At 39.8% G+C, this 17,433-nt stretch overlaps 1 protein-coding gene across 1 annotated transcript in view; it reads right to left on the bottom strand.

Moving 5' to 3' along the window:
- Window positions 1–13,639, bottom strand: part of LOC132325699 (kinesin-like protein KIF26B) — a 269,005-nt gene extending 255,366 nt beyond the window's left edge. Inside the window, exon 1 of the mRNA XM_059843282.1 lies at window positions 13,592–13,639. Coding sequence (XP_059699265.1) covers window positions 13,592–13,639 — 48 coding nt within the window. The remainder of the gene's footprint in view (window positions 1–13,591) is intronic.
- Window positions 13,640–17,433: the final 3,794 nt, after the last annotated feature.

Raw genomic sequence — 17,433 nt, 5'->3', positions numbered from 1 at the left:
CAGAGAGGGAAAGCCACTGTCAGGGCTCATTTCTTGCCACTCCCTAGTTACTCTCTTGGCCCAAGAGACATTTGCAATAAGTAAGCTTTGGTATTTGTGCCTTGAAACAGACCAGGGTAGACCAAGTTCAGAACCATTTGAAGTTAAAAGAATACTTGCTCAGTGTCTGGCAGCCAGGTTAGTCCCATTATCTCTTTAAAATTTGACAGTTAGAGGTATGGTTTTATTTTTACCAAGAGGGTTACTCAAAGAAACTTTGGGTCTTTTTGTAAGTTTTCAAAATAGCTGTAATTGTTTTAAAAATTTTAAAAAGAGGTGAAGCTGAGACAGCTACTGGGTGTATAGGACAGAAATGTTAACAAAAGGGAAGTGCAAAGGAATTCAATCAATGTTTACTCTATTCCTAGGATTCCTCCAACTTGATTAAATACCTCTAACAGGGAGAAGCACCCTTGTATTGCACTAAACCCTAAAGTATGATTGGTAGCAACAGCCAAGGGACTTGCACTTAGTTATTTTTTTTCCACCACAGCTGAATTAAGAGAAAGACAATTAACAGCACAGGCTTGAAGCCCTGAACAGCACAGGGACATGTTCTAGAGGAGCTTAATGGCTCACTGCCTGTGCTGACCAGAAACAGAGAACCTGGACAAGGCCCATGCACCTGTTGCCACATTCCCTCCCAAAGGCAGGCAGAAGGCTGTTTAGCCACAAGAAAAACAGATCAAGGTAAAGACATGTACAACATGCAGATCTGCATGTTGTACAGCTGCAGAAAAGAAGCTTGCTGTGTTGGACTGCCTGGTAGGGACACCAGTATAGCCCAGCACAAACACCTTGATCTCAGCAGGGTTAAATTCCATCTTTTCAGCACGTGCAGGGGGAACTCAGATGTGTCTGTAAGAGCCATTTATGGATTTCAAGCACCTTTTTCCTTCTTTTAGACTTTCTTTGATTAGATGATATATAATCCACTGTTTGTCACTGCAAGTGATCACCCACAACCACACATCAGTAGAGCACAAAACACTACATTTAAACTGCTACTGTCAATACTGCACTTACCCATCTACTTGCACTGCCATACAAATTCACTGCCTTCACACCAGTTCTAAGGGTAGGCATTCTCATTTAAATTGATTGTCTATCACCTTAAAAAAATAGAAACCCAACAATGAGGAATGAGGAATGCTAGCAGCAGTGTAATAACTAAGACTGTAGTTTGTGAAAAGGCTGAGGTTTTCCTCTCTAGTTACAAGCATGTTTTTTCATCATGCACTCATATACGGTGGGGGAAAGAAAAAAGAATTTTTTGCCAGTGGCTATAAGTAGAATCATAGTGCTTGTGTATAGTGATATAAGATGAGCAGTCAGCTGGGTGTAAATTTGGCTCTAAAAAACACAAATACATCCAGACTGAAAGAGATCATAGGTGAAACAAGGTCTGATTTATTAAGCAACATTTAATACATTCAGCTCCCTTTTTGCCAGTAACATGAGTTTGGGGAAGCATTTGATTTTGCCATGTTAACCCCCTAACAAGTTCACCAAGACATTAGAAAAGTAAATGCTGGCATGAGACAGGGCAAGAATGTGCACTTGAGAGGACAGGATTGCAAAAGCAAGGGCAACAGGGGTACAAGAGGCTGTGCAATATCTGGCCTTGTAGATGCTCATCATTTCACTGCATGAGCCCCAGAACAAGTTGATTTAACACTGAAGTCTACCCTACTTTGGAGTGGAGGCTGGACTAAGTAACTGTGAGCTTGGTTTGAATTTTCCATCTGGGCAAAAGAATGACTATAGGGGCTATGAAGGTACAAAAACAAGTTGTAGGTTTATTAGCCCTATGTTTGTTTGTAGGCAGATCTACTTCTCATGCAGCCAATTCAGCAGGCTGAGGTTAGCCCTACAAAGATTTAATTGTGCCATGCCACCCCAGTTCAGACAGCTTGTTCACATTATTGCCTCTGATGTTAGTTGAGAGGTGCTCTTTGATAGCACCTGGTGCACAGAGTGAGGCCTGCTTTCAGATACCTACACACACACTGCTCAATTCCAACATTCAAAGCTCTTGCTTACACATCTGGTGTTAGTTACTCATGTGTGAGCAAGCTTGCTAAAGACAACACCGTATTCCCAAGGCTCTAACTTCACTTAAAACTGGATTTTCATTGTTCTGTACCACCAAGTGAAAGACAACACTAAGGCTCTGCTAAACACCACTGTCGAATCAAGTCTAACATGCAGAAGAAAATACTGTTATGACAGTATTGCCCACTGTAGTCCTCAATTCCTTTAGTGCTGTTAAGTAGCCCTGTTCACAGAACAGCCAAACTCACTGTGGTTTGCTAGAAGTTGTAAGAAATTCACAGCAACTCTGAAAAACTAGTCAAGTCAACAGATTTTGGAATAACTTAGCTAACCTGAAAATGGACAAGACCCTTCGCGGTTAAGCTGCTTTCCTCGAAGAATCAATAATGAGATTAAAATGAAAGTAAAGTGAAGTGTGATCTGTTCTTTTTTAGCAGTTCCTGCAGACCCTGGCTGCCAAGCAACACAGCAAGCCATTTCCTTAGGGTTAGAGTTAATTGCTATAATCACAGAGCCAGCAGCAATCCTGTCCAGGTGAGCCACTAGTTAGGGAAAATAAAATTATCAAAAGAGAACAGAAGATGGGGTAGAGAGGTTAAAAAAGCATAGAAGTTTTTTAAAGGGAAGAGGTATACAGTATGTTTCCTGGTTACAGGAAGAGAAACAGCAGTATGTAAAGAAAGGACAGAGCCATAAGCCAATTAGCAACTCTATGTTTTGGGGGCTGTAACAAGTCTCAGACTGTCTGAATGGATCCTTCAAGAGACAATGATAAAGGGAAGCACCAAGGCCAATATTGCTTCACCCAAGAGAAAGGTGGCCTTTAACAAACACTGGAACAACTACAGATGCATTTCACCCTTGTTTTACACCCTGCCATTTCAGAGTCAATACAGCTGACAGAATAAAAACACTGATGGGGTCTGGTGCGGGATACACAGTTAACAATGAGCATAATTATTTTCCAGTTAATTGTACGTCCACTGCAATGTGTTTCCTGTGGATTTTCTACCTTAATTCCCATGCTGGTCTCCAGCTCTCTCACAGCATGCCACTGGAGGTCTGACATAAAAACAGTATTATAACAGAGCACGCAGGTTGCCACAGATGGTTCAAATTAAAGGCAGCCTAACAAGCCATTCCACAGACAAAGAGGCAGCACATCCAGCACTGCCCACACTGAGCACGGTGTCTCCAAACACCTCCCTCGGGGGACACTGCAGCACTGACACCCATCTCACCCACCAGCCAGAGCTGCAGGGCAGGACTTTAGAGGCCAAGCAAAGCACATACATGCTACCCAACACTGGGGTTGGCTTTGGGGAAATTATTCCTCTGCATTCAAGGCAGCCACCATCAAAAGCACCTTAAAAGACCCTCTGCTGCCTAAAGGGATACGCAACATTTTTATGAAACCCGGCAACATGTAGTGGACTCTGGTAGGCACCACAAGAAATACATGAAGACAGTTTTGAGGAACTCTGGAGAACTTGTGAAAAATAGCTACAAAAGTGAAGGCTGTTAGAGCAGCAACATACATTCCAACACTCTTTAATCACAGATTATAAATTTCAGTATTACCCTAAAAAGTTACTATTAACGTAACAGCCAGAGGAAAGAAGGCATTAAATAATTAACCCATGATAGAAAATATTTTTATTTCTTGTTCTTAGCATGGGTTTTTTTCTGAGAGAAGAAACTTTGTCAGAAAGAGACAGTGAGATCACTCCATAGAATTACAATAAAGCTTTAACCTGGTTTCCCAGTCACCTGGCTAAACTGCAGACAACAGTATTTCAGAGTGTGCTGTTTGCCTACTGTTCTCAGGGTTTCAACCCAAGGCTCATGGGGGTTACTAACAGCATCTAATAAATACCTCATAAAGATGCTTATGTTTGGATCAGAAAGGATGGAAACCAAAAATGTATAGATGTCTTTTTTTTGTTCAATGAGTATCATGACAACACCAGTTAAAGCAATACAATCCTCAATTAAGACAAAGAATTAAAATCCAAAAACTAATATTTTTGCAGTTTAAAACTTGTGAATGACAGTATAAAAGAATGTCTAGGGAAAGAAAACAGAGGTGGAACACATCTGAGATATCATGTAAGACAATACAAATTGTTACTTGTAAATTCTAGACAGGTTCTCATGACAAACTTTACAAAAAGTAGAAAAACACTTACGCAAACGTTTACTTTTCCACTGAAAAGAAAAACACTGAAGAATCTATTCCAATTAATGTTCTAACTAATTAAATGACAAAGGCCTCCTTTTCTGTTCTTCCTGATGCAGTTTAATAGCATTTATATGCTGTCAAGTCTTGCATCATCCATTTGATCTCTGGAAAGGCAGAGAGGCAGGCAGAATAGAAAACAAACATTAACAAATACTACATGAATACAAAATGCCTAAAAGCATGCCATTCACACCCGTAAACAGCCAAGGACAATTAAATTATTCATAGACATGAACTGTCCAAGGTAGGAAGACAGAATTAATAAACACACCCTTGAAAAAGAATCACATAAAAAATCACACTTAACCCCATTAGCAATTTTGTTGTTGTTGTTGTTAAACTAGCAGCCAATTTCTGGTACCAGACAAAGAATCAGAAGTCAAGGTCTTTCCAAATAAATTTTTGTTATACCTGGGTAATTAGTTACAATATATTCAACTGCCATATTCTAATTCCTTTAAGGCTGACAGCTTTGAAATGCAAACCATAAGTCCCTTCTCCCTCTCTGTACAGAGCCAGAAAAGCCAACACCTCCTCAGCACAGAACTGCTGGAGAATGGGATGACAAACATTAGCAAAAAAGGGAAAAGTCTAATAGTCAACATCACAAGGAGGTAAGAACTCTGGACACCATTTTATGCAACTAATAAGTTCACCACATTGCTCTGTAACTCAGCTGTAAAAACAGAAGAGGCAAACATTTCACTCAGATGAGATCTATGTACATACTTTGGTAATGGTGTGAATATTCACAGTTGTGTGAAATCCTCTGAGCATCTTAATGTTACAAACCACCTAACTACCTCTAAGAACATCTGTCCTCTTCCACCAAATTATTCAAAAAGGTCTTTACCTATGGAAAATTAGCTGGGCAAAGTCCCATTCCACATCACCAGCAAATATTCAACATTTTTACTGAAAGCCAGCAAGACATACAGAAATAGCCCGAGGGCAAAGGCTAAAACAGCAAGAAGCTAAGAGCTCCAATAATGAAGCAACAACATAAGAGAGCTACAGCAGCAGGGTGGAGCAGATAGCAGGAGACAGCCATCAACACCACAGCAGGGTGGTGGGACAGGACATCCATCCTCACCTCAGCTGCACCCAAACTCCCTGTCAGATTTCTGCACACCACCATGAAGGCAAATTTCGGCTAAGGTGCTTGTTAGTGTAATCCAGTAGCTAAGTTTTGTGTAAGTGCTTAGTCCTTCTGGCCAGACACAGCTGCTGCATCAGAGGTTATCATTTTATATCCTTGCAGGTAAATTCACAGCAGCTTAGAGGCCTGAATCTTGATGTATTGGCTGGAATTAAGAAGAGGGGGGAACTTATTGGGATCTTTGTGTACTGGGAATATATGCTAACTGCAAAAAAATTGCCTATTTTTTTCTAGGTTGGCCAGAAATTCCACCCTGATCTCAAGAGACCTTCCAATCAAAGCTTAAATTACCAGAGTTTCAATGAAAAGTTATCCAAGAAAATCACAGACAGAAAAAAAAAACAGAAAAGACAGAAAAAAAAAAAAACCCAAACAAGTGTGTTGAAGAAAGGCAAAAAGCAAGTCTGATTCTTGTCATGAATCAGTGATGTCCAGTGATAACTGGAAACAAGGAAAAGATGAGGCTTTTCTTCAGTGCAAAAGATTTGAAAACTATCTCACTGCCTTTTGAAGACAGTAATTACGACTCATCAAAAAAGGAAAACAATCCAAGCTTTTCCCTTTTCCAGCCACTGCAACCTCTACTAAAACAGCCACAAACAAAATAAATCAACAAAACCAAACCATGCTTATTATTTACTTTTAATTATACATGTGTCTAGTAAAAAAAAAACAGAATAAATAAAACACATTTCATGTTAGGTTTTTACATGTAGAAGACCCACCCTTTACCCTGAAAGCCATTGTAACCATTTCAGAAACCTGTACATCTAATCACAGTGAGAGAACACCAGGAGTTCTGCAAGCGTTGCTGCAGAAAGTGCAGGAAAAGAAATCTATACGTACATAAAGAGAGCAAACTCATATAAAAGCTGCACTGAAGCAATGAATCCTATCCTCTCATTTCATATGGAGGTGGGTAAATAATGGCACAACAGAGATTTCATTCATGCAGAGGTCTAGGGTATGCTGGGAAGTCTCAATGTGACAATTTGCTGCAGATGCCTGCTTAGAGGAGCCATTTATCAGTGTCACCCATGCGCATTACTACACACAGCTTCCTCAACAGCCTGATTCCACACCAGCTTTCCACATAGCACACTCTAGTCCTTGATATTTCAGGCACAGAAATAACCCTTATCTAGGCCTTAGCAGTGTGTGCTTATTGAAACAATTTGTATTACCCAGAGCACATGAGTTTGGAGTAGGAAAGCTACAAAATTTATTTCCTTTGCTGATAAAAAGAACAGCAAATTAAGAGAAGTCACAACAGTTTCCCTCCTGCTCCCTCTCCTCTTTATAGCCCTGTTTAGCTCATTGCTTATAAACAGCTAACACAAGTATTCCCATCAGTAGTGCTGACTCCTGGAGGATACAGGCATCTTGGATGTTTCATCTCTTGTTATACTTAAGTGGAATATTAAACAGGCAAGACAGTAGCAGACCAGGCTAGGAAGAACCAAGTAACTAGGACTGACAAAGAAGGATGGCAATTTAAAACACTTCAATCTCTAAAGTGCTTCATTTAAAGCCTTCAGTGCCAGTGCATTCAGCCTTCATGTATACCCCGCCTCACCTTCAGCTGTCCTCTCACACCTCAAGTCTATTCTACTCTGCTTTTAAAAGTATTAACAAGTACTGCTACTTAATATCATGCCTTAGAGGGTCCACAACAATAATACTACAGCATTAGTAGGCTTAACACCATAAGAATTCAAATTAATTTGGAAATCAAACATTTTTCCCTTCAGAGGCAGGCACAGGGAAAAGAAAAGCAAGACTGAATTCATTCTTATTGCTGATGCACTAAAACATACATCATTTATTTGTTATGCTGGGTAAAATTGCTAGTGCAATGAACTGAATTCCTATTTCACACCAAGTCTCAAACTGACATTATGGAACATAGATGTCTTTGTGACTGGTAAACAAAAGAAACAAATCAATTAGATGTAAGAAAGAAAAGCCAGCCACGTCTTTAAATCACAGGATACACCAGCACCTTAGCCTTTGGATAAAAAACAACTTTCAGAATGAAAAATACCCAAGTGCATTAAATCAAAAACAACCTTGAGTTAATGCTTTCTACTCTTCTAGCGGCTTGCTAGTTTCTATTTTAATAAAGAGAGACAAACTGAGAGACAATAAACTTTAGGGATAGCTTTTTTAAGGAAAAACAGAACACAACATTCATATGCATAATTTCTGCAAGACTTTAAAGTGAGCCCAGGCTTTTACAGAGCACTGGTTTTTTACCCATTTCTCCTTGCTTCCCGAGAATGCCATCTGTCCCATGCAAGCAGTGTTGCTTTGCTGCCTGGACCAACTTCATTCCCCACTTCATTTCCATCTCCACACTTTGTATTCTTCCTCTCATATTTCTCTCTGAGCCCTTTCTATACTCACAGCTGCTCATATCTTTTAGGACACCAAAATGTATTGGGCAACCTGCCTTAAGTGCCTATCCCACTCCTTGCAACTTTGAAAATTGTTAACAGTCATTATGAAGCCAAACACTGAACAGTTCAACAGTGAGAGGAAAAAAAAAAAACCAACAGGAGAGATGTGATCAAATACCTGCGACAATTAAGCTCTTGTCAAGTGCTTACAAGAAGCAGATTCCAAATGTTCATTTAAAATGAGAAAGCACTTCAATGAGTTGCCTGCCCCATCCCTTATTTCTCACCAAACAGCCTCTTTGCCAGAGCAGTGAAATCCATGACTTTACAAAGATCAGCTCTGTAAAATCTTGCAGAGCCTTGTTTTCAAGGTGATGGAGAAGGCTCCCAAAAGCCAGTTTCTTCTCTTACCCACCATAATTTCTTTCACCCATCTCTCAATCAAACCCAAAAGCCAGAGAATTTTTTTAAAATCCATTATTCAGAAATGGATTTGACACACAGAAAAAAAAAAAAAAGGAAAAAAAAAAGAGGAAGTCTTATTAGGCATACTAAAAGTACAGCTCTGGATTTAGGCTTACCACCCATGCTGCAGAGCTGCTTACAAAGCCATCATTAATGGCCTTCCAGCTACCCATCATTTCCCCATGTTCAGTCTGCCCAGACAGCTAGCTCTTCCTTTCTAACAAATACCATTTTAATTGCATCTCCCACTTGGTTAGCCTCCTCGACCTCCAGTAAAAGCTATCTGTGGTCTAACAATCTCTTAAATCATACAGCACATACAATATGCCTTCCTGCTAGGTTCACACATATGCAGGCTTATTGTCAAGAATTTCCATTAGAAATCCAGCAGCAGATGAGATGAACTGACAGATTTAGGGCTAATGAGGAGAGAAAAGCAAGGAGGGAGTGGAAAGGGAGAGGTAAATAGCAAAGAATATGTTTGTGTATTGTAAATGCCCCTGTCACCAAAGACTTGATTGTGCCTTTCTTGATTGTGCCAGGGCTTCTCCAGTCCCAACACCTCCCTCTGAGCAACAAATGCCAGCCACACAGCCTCAGCCACTGTTAACTCTTCCTGTGGGAATGCTGCCAGCAATCTCAGCACATTAACCCTGGGAATACTAACGTGATTTAGAGGACTAGTTAAATTTTAATGATACCATTAGGAAATAGGAAAACACACGAGCCACACTCACACTTTGGTGCATTTGGCTTCTGGATAGAATATTAATGTTTTTCTTTGCCCATCACTACTAGATGAGTAGTGAAACTAATAGAGAAATGAAGAGTAATGACTTCTATCCTCACTGTTCAGCACCTGCTTAAAGCTAAGGCTCCCTTATTGCCCACTAAGCTTTCTGCTGGAGTCCATCAGGTGGATGGAATAAACAGGTAATTCTGTCAGCATTTAGCACTTAACAGGTCAGAGGTTCATTTAGCCAAGAGGCACAGAAAAATAAAGCTTTCCAACAGAAATAGTAGCATGGAATCATCCAGACAATCAGTTAGCAGGCAGAAGTCTGCTCTCCTGAATAACTTCAGCATAATGAAGTCTGAGTTTGGCTTTGGTAAGATGGAAGTTTGCCCAGGTGACTTAAAGGAACCAGGACAGAAAGATGCTGAGGCCAGTTCTGCCCTGCTTTTAATAATCAACTCCAAGCAAACACCCTCTTCAGCACTGCAGGAGTACCTCTCATATCTTCAAGTACACCTGTGATAAAAGGAATGGAAAATTCCCACTAGGACAACACAGAGGCCCACTGAGGATTTGTATTCCTGAATCCTCATTCACCTACAGTGAGTTTTGAGGGTGGCAGAGAAAGAGGGAATGAAACATGCACAACTCATGGAAAATCAACTCCATCCTGAGGCAGGTCTCCTCAGACAGTTCTGAACAAAGTTGAAACCCCCAAACCACTGTGAAATTTCACTTTTTCTTCAGGAAAAGAAAATATTTACTGTGGTAGATATCAAAGTCTCCTTTCATTTGCTTTTCCCCAAACATTCATGTTAGTAGAATTTTGTTCCAGTGCAAATCTGTGGAATAGAGAAGCTGTTGTGAATACTCAGGTGCAAGTAAATGATCATGTCAAACTATATATGATTTAGGGAGCATAGGGAAATAGAGTAGAGGTTTGCTATTAATAGATCATAAGAAATTCACAGGTCAAAACACATTTGTATGGAACAAATACATATAAAGCAAGTTCCACTTGAAGGCAATTTGGAAGCCAAAACACAGACTGTACTCCAAATTTAAAATTTTCCTACAGAAGAGGAAGCTAGCTTTCCTAGAGCTAGATGGATGTTTTACATCAGTCATATTGCACTGGATACAGATATCCTCCATTCAGCATTCACAGTTCCTTTGACTTATACTACCAGCAAGAAATTTAAAGTGTTTTCCAGATGCACACTCAATTGGGCTTGGATCAGCTTTTACTAGAATAAAGTAATTTTTCAAAGACATTTGACACTTTTTTCCTGAATCACAAAATCTATTGAATAAGATCATGGACCAGACACTAACAAAGCAGATACCACGTGGCCTGTAAATTAAGTTCTCTTATTTGGATAGCAACCAAGTGAGAAGATTCAGCCCGTCTTTGTTTAATAGAAAGGTGTAACAACTTAAAACATGCAATACAAAAATTTCATATTAACAAGTGCTTTATCTAGAAGTGTCCATTTCCTTCTGAGGAAAGGCTTTTGTTTTCATGGTGAATTGCAAACCAAATCTAGTTTAATATCCCATTGGTTTCCTCAGGCCTCTTGAGTAAATTTCCCTGGCAATTTATTATTTTTAAACCCACAAACACTACTACCAAATAGAGTTTCAGACAAAAGTTGAGCAGAGGAAATCAATCTGAAGTTTCTTCCGAATTAAGTCTTTTCTCCTTTCTCCCAAAACCAGAAAATGTCTTATGTAAAAAAAAAAAATCAAGAACAACCATATACTAAGTGATTTATTAATACAGATTGAACAGAAGATCCTTATGACAATGTGCTGGTTTCAGCTGGGGTAGAGTTAATTTTCTTCCCAGTGGCTAGTACAGGGCTGTGTTTTGGATAGCATTTTGTGCTGAAGACAAGTGGAGTGATGGTGTTTGTCTTCCCCAGTCACCCTTAGGTGTGATGGGGCCCTACTCTCCTGGAGATGGCTGCCCACAGGAAGTAGTGAACTAATTCCTCGTTCTTTTTGCTTTTGGGCATGGCTTTTGCTTTCTCTATTAAACTCTCTTTATCTCAATCCATGAGTTCTCCAGCTTCTACCCTTCCCATTCTCTCCCCAGTCCCACTGGTGTGGGAGACAGCAAGCGACTGCCTGGGGTTAAACCATGACAGACAATAAAAATAAACACAGTTAAAGACAAAAATAATTTTTAAGAAGTATACCAATGCTGAAATAGTAAGTAGGTCTTAAACAGCCTCACTATGCAGTATTTTAATTAAAATCAATTGAATTCTGACACGGCAGCAATAAATTCAAGCTGCAATTGAACACACCAATTCCTTAAGACTGATTCTTTTGTATAGCTGGTACCATATTTTCTTTGACTGTCTCTTTTGTAAAGTAATCCCTGTATTCTGTACTCCAGTTACAATGGAGGCTACAGTTGGATGCATTGTGCTGTTCTCATCAGTAGCTTTCTCAGAGATCACTGGCTCCTTGCATCTGCTGCTGCAATAGCACATCCAGTCACTCCCTGATCAAAAGGATCTGAGTTTAGAAATAAGCATTATTGAATGTGTTTGAACTATCTATCATTTTTATAAGAACTAAGGCAGGGAGCAATCACTGTGTATTCACACAGGAGACCTGCAGTGATGCTAACTTATGACCTTCATATGGAGAGGATAAAGGAAAGGCACGTGGGAAGCCCACAAGGGGCCAGGATGTCTTAGACCTGCTCTGCCAGAGCAGCATGCCTGCTGCTTTGAAGGCACACAAGTATTCCCTGGTTAGAGCCATATCATACATGGAGCTGTGGCCTAAATTAAATCCTACTGATTTTCCCAAATTCCAAATGCCCTCACTAAGGTCAATTTCATGCAAGTCACTAGTCTGACTAGGTTCAGATCCAGACTGAAGAAACACTCATGTTATACTAGGGAAAGAATTTTCAGATTCTGGTGTGTCTTGCAGAGTGTTTCAGCCTTCATGACAAGTTCAAAACAGTTCAGTCAATTCTCCCATGCTCTATGAAGTGTCTTGTGTTGATCTAATTTTACTTGAAGAAACTTCAAACACTCTCTCATCAAAATACTAATCTACATTGTAAAATTTTCTGAGCAGGAGAGTGGAGGGAAAAGAAGCATTAGCAGATTCATATCCTGGTTGTAGATGACACAAGATATTACAACTGCACAAAAAAAGTCTGGTCTGTACTAAGTTTGATTATATATCTCAAGTTTCAAAGCCGGAGACAAACACAATTCTTAGCAGCTTCACTAGGCTCATAGTTATGAAAAAGAAAAAAGAACAAAACCAAACCCGGTTTAATGTAGGAAGATTGAATAGAAAGTAATTGAAAATAAAAATGGGCAACACAAGTCATTGTGCTCTCCTAAACTTCTAAACTTTCTGCTCTTAGGATACTACTTTATTTATCAGGGAATTGTTACAAATTACAGCTTGCTTAATTCAAATTAAACACACAATCTTCTTTTCTGCAACTGGGATAATTCTTGAATTGCAGCTTCAACAACAGATACTGTGGGCTAAGGATTATTTATTCAGTGGCAGGAGGGAAAGGTGTATGCCTGTTTCCTCCATTTTAACAACATCAATGCCTCTCAAGCCACAGATGACACAAGATGTAAGCTAGCAATTTAACTTAGAACATCTCTCGTGCTTTTGACACGCAGACCTCATGTCACAGAATGCTGCAGCTCTGACTACATCATTATGTAGAGCACGACAGTCAAGTTTATTGTGGTGCTGCAGGTTCAGTGCTTGGAAGCACCCCAATTACATGATGTCAAAGGCTATGTGCTGCTGATGTGACAAAACCACCGTGTCTTTCAGCCCTGCAAAGTTCTAATAATCTGCTGATGCCAGCGTGACTCCCATTACATGCCCATGGCCCACACTGGTAATGTGTGACATTTTTTCAAACACTGTCTAGGGAACTCAGATGGGACAATCTTTGTTCCTTTTCACCTTCCAAAACTATACACCAAAGTCCTATGCTTATTATGCAAGATTTCTATGGATGGCACAACATTTACTTCTAAGGAAATGTAAGACTATCTGAAAATACAAGATGATTTTGGAAATCAGCGCAGCATACATGGCATGCATAAAACACCTTGAAGACATTTTATCACCTAGCATGAAGACGCCAATTAAAGACTCAGTATTGACTCTGTATTTCTGAACACAATGTTTTCAGACGCACAGACAAGTCTTTGTACAAAAAAAGAAAAAAATTTCCTCCTCCCTAGAGATTTACTTCATCAATACTTCCCTCTTCACCTTCAAGAGCTCTCTCTGTGGTCTAAAAGTGTTTTCTGATAGGAAACAATATAGTTTCAATTCATGAAATATAACCATACACCAGTTTCTAATTTCCAATGCACTTAGTAATGACAAGCCTTTTTCATCCCATAGAGAAAAAGGCTGCACAGCTAATGGCTTTGACAGCTTCCTAAAGAGCAGTCTTTACCACACAGCATCTTCACCCTTACCTCAAAGACATTTGCAAGCTCAAAAGAAACAGTTATGTTATTGCACATGTTGACACTGTGGATTACAGCCCCAAGACTTCCAGCTGCTCCTAGAAAAGGGCTTACATTAATTCATCAGCAGCAAAGGCATATCCATTTGCCTCCTCTAGACCTCTGCAAGCAGCTGTAATTCCAGTGCAAGTGAAGTAGCTCGGCTTCCCAACTTGCCAGGAAGCATACAATTGTAAGATTCACAGATGAATTACGCCAAATGTTTGGTATTGTGACCTGTGATGCAACACAAAAGAATGGTTGTTGTTGCCTAAACTTTAATGGAGCTAATCCTCCCAAATGCTGACAAATTACTGCCTCAGGCCATTTAAAATCACATTTCTAATGCAATAATCCTATCTGCATTACAATGAGTTGGGATGAAATGATTAGGTGCCTGAGATTTTTTTGCACAGTGAATTAAGTCACTATACAGACTGGCTGTCCTTGTTCACAAATTAAAGGTCTGGACAGAAATGAAATTCCATTATTCTGCCATTTGCTAAGCTTTGAGGAAGGGTTTATTACTGTCCTGTCTCTACTGGGAATGTTTCTAAAGTAGCTACCAGCTAACAGAAACCTATTTTTCATTATATCACCTTCAGGGCTTTCTTCATTATTGATAATTACAAGTCAAGTCTTTGACCACTGAATGAGAAGACTAATTCAATAATACATAAGGGAAAAAAAAATGGATAGTGCCAGTAAATGGGCAAAAAAAAGACCAAAACAAAACTATACCCTGAATGCCAGTTCCTTCCTTCCCTCTTGTGCTCAGAGGATTGGAAAGAACTGTGCTCAAAATTCACCCAATTCTTATACTCAGAAGCACAGACTTTTTAGGTTAGGGGAGGTCCACAATATAAACCACCTAACAACATCAGTGCTATCCATCCTTACCATTTATAGTAGACCCTTACTTCCTGACCCAATCAAAATATTCCCAGGCAGCAATTCATGTCTACACACTCAAATCAGCTCAGTTTAAAGGCTGTATTCAGGATTTTTGGAACCATGTACTAAGAAGTTTGTAACTGTCAGCTTGTGAGCATTCTTATTAGCATTCCATGGATTATTAGCACACAATTTGTTACACATCAGTATAGCAACTCTTCAATTGTTAGATGCCTGTGAGGTGTTCATTGAAGACAGGTGATATCACAGGCTTGAATTCAAAGCAAACTGATTCCGCAAAAATTTTGATAAATTTGGGAGTAGGATGCCATAAATTTCTATGCTAGAACTTTGTCTGATGCTCTTCTAAAAATATAGCCTAAGAAACAGCTTAACATAAAAAAAACTGTATTAGTAATTTGAGATATCTTTATCGTCATGCAACATAAACCCCACAAACAACAGGCACCAAAAGCTCCAAGATGCCCTCAGTCACAAACTGCAGTGCGCAACTATATCAAACACCTGTGCTAGTCAATTCCCACAGGCCTGCTTCGCTTGGGGGTTACAATAAGATTTAATTCACATAAAATATAATCCCTCCTATGCACGTAATTGCTGAACATCATTAAGTCACATCTGTACCACAAGAGGAGGAAAAAGAAACAATAAGCTTTTAGCACTATTCTTTTTGCTGTTGGCAGGGAACATGGCATTTTAAATGGCTAAAATAAATTAATATAACTATAATTATATAATCTTCACCTTTGTGCCTCACAAAAAAAACCACCAAACCACAAAGTTTCCATCCTGTTGATGTATTAGGAGAGAATGTTTCTATTTAGAATGGAAAGCTAAACACCGCAACACTAACAACGGCCTAGTCAGAAGCAGTTTGCTCTAGCTTAAATGTGGCTTTTTCTCAAGCAAATGAAAAGCTTCAGTACATAGCCTCATGCATAAAGCCTGGTCAGTTTATGAAGCAATTAAGCACACTATTACACTAGACAGATATATACAAACCTTTACATGACTGCACACTGTCAGAAATATCAATGTAGGTTCACATTTGGATAGGTTACTGCAGATTCCAATATCTGCTACTAGATACACATTAAAACACAGATACTCTCATATTCTTCTTGTTCTGCAACACACACTATCCCAGATGATGAGCATTTCTAAATACAGCATAAATGGGAAACAGGTGCTACAGACTGTACTTATAATACCGTATTACTAGGCTGTCTTCAACAGCAACAACAGAAAATATGTCAGACCTGGCTGACTAAAAGATGACAGACATTTTAAATGCTTCATTTAATAGTTCTAATAAAGGAATATCACCAATTAGCTGTGTCCTATGGGCACCAGAGTCTTGAGTTGTAGGATGCTTTGCAAGTTCTGAGGGAATACCGAGAATCAGGAATATGATCTGCTCCTTCTTCCACTTAATTCAAGTGACAGGATCCATTCCACACTCAAAAAATCCTATTTCCATAGCAGCAATCAAGAGCAGACCTCACAGGAACCTGAAAAAAATGCCAGCTACATTAACACAGTGTGGTTAGACTTCAGTCTGAATCCAAACCAAAGCCAGTTTTCCCCAGACACAAACAAGTTTCCACATTTTTGAGAAACCCTGTACATCTCACCCTCAGAAGGGACTCCCAAAGTGTTACTATGCGCACACAGAGGCAGCTCACAGGCCCTGACTGAACCAGCAGAGCCCATGCCAGCACCTTGCTCTCCTCAAAGCAGACACTGATAAGGCTACCCTATTACACCAGGAAAAACAAACTTTTAGACCACTACCGTATACTCAAACCAAAGAAGTCAATGGCACCAGCCATGATGTTTTTGTCCCACATCATCCAGTCCAGAGCCTCACTGCAGGGGACAGCACCTACTGAAGGCAAAAATCACAAGCCCAGAAAGTTCTTAGGAGTCACAAGCCAGAAAGGACGAGAGAAAGAGATGCTTCTGCAATCAGTCACAGCCAGCAGCACCCTCCACAGAAAGGAGCTGTGTGCCAACTCACAACAAGAGTACCTGAACAAGACTGAGCCTACAAGTACTATGAAGCATAGCAAATAGGGCAGAGGGTCACCCAAGCCCATGGGGACCACCTTACTTGTGCCTCCTCCCTTGCTCCTAAATGCAGATTGGACAGCACTTTTGTCAGTGGCACTCCTAGAGAAGTGCAAGGTTTGGAAAGGAGGCATAAGAAGCAAAAAAGAACATAGGTAAGGAGGCTGAAAGGCTACTGATTAAATCAAGACTGGCCTGTACAACAGCATCAGCTAAACTAAGTGAACAGCAGAACAAATAGGGTCGGGAACATCACGGTACCCTCTCAGGAAGGCTAGGATGGTGAATGTCAATCACTATTGCAGTAAAGGAACCCTCTGCCAACACTTATGTGACCAAAAATCAGTCAATTTCTATTTAACACCATGCCTTGATGTTTGTTTCATCCTCCCCTCCACCCCTAATCTCAGTTATTCTGATGGCTCCCATATCTCTATCAGTAATTTCCCACCTATACTCACAGCTGGTAATTACTGTCATATCTCACAGCCTGAAATTTGACAAGATTTTGGTACAGGCCACTTAAAAGTGAATCAACCATGTATTAATGGTTAAATTTACTATTAATTTTGGTGGATCCACCTTTCCCTGTTCATGAATAATTCAGTTTAGTCGGCTCTTGAGACAAGGTAACAACCAGCCCTTGAGTCTTTTGTTCATGAGAGCACCAACTCCCTCTCAAAGAGCACATAAATAAATCATGGAGAGTACAACACAACAGCAATACCAGGGACCCTCTCCCAGCAGTCGGCTCTTTTCCATGATACCTCTTTATTGTAACCACTAATGAAAACTCTTTGAAGTGGAAGAGTAAATATTATCATTTG

This window comes from Haemorhous mexicanus, chromosome 3 (genome assembly GCF_027477595.1).
Source record: "Haemorhous mexicanus isolate bHaeMex1 chromosome 3, bHaeMex1.pri, whole genome shotgun sequence".
NCBI lineage: Eukaryota > Metazoa > Chordata > Aves > Passeriformes > Fringillidae > Haemorhous > Haemorhous mexicanus.
This window is presented reverse-complemented; position numbering and strand designations above follow the sequence as displayed.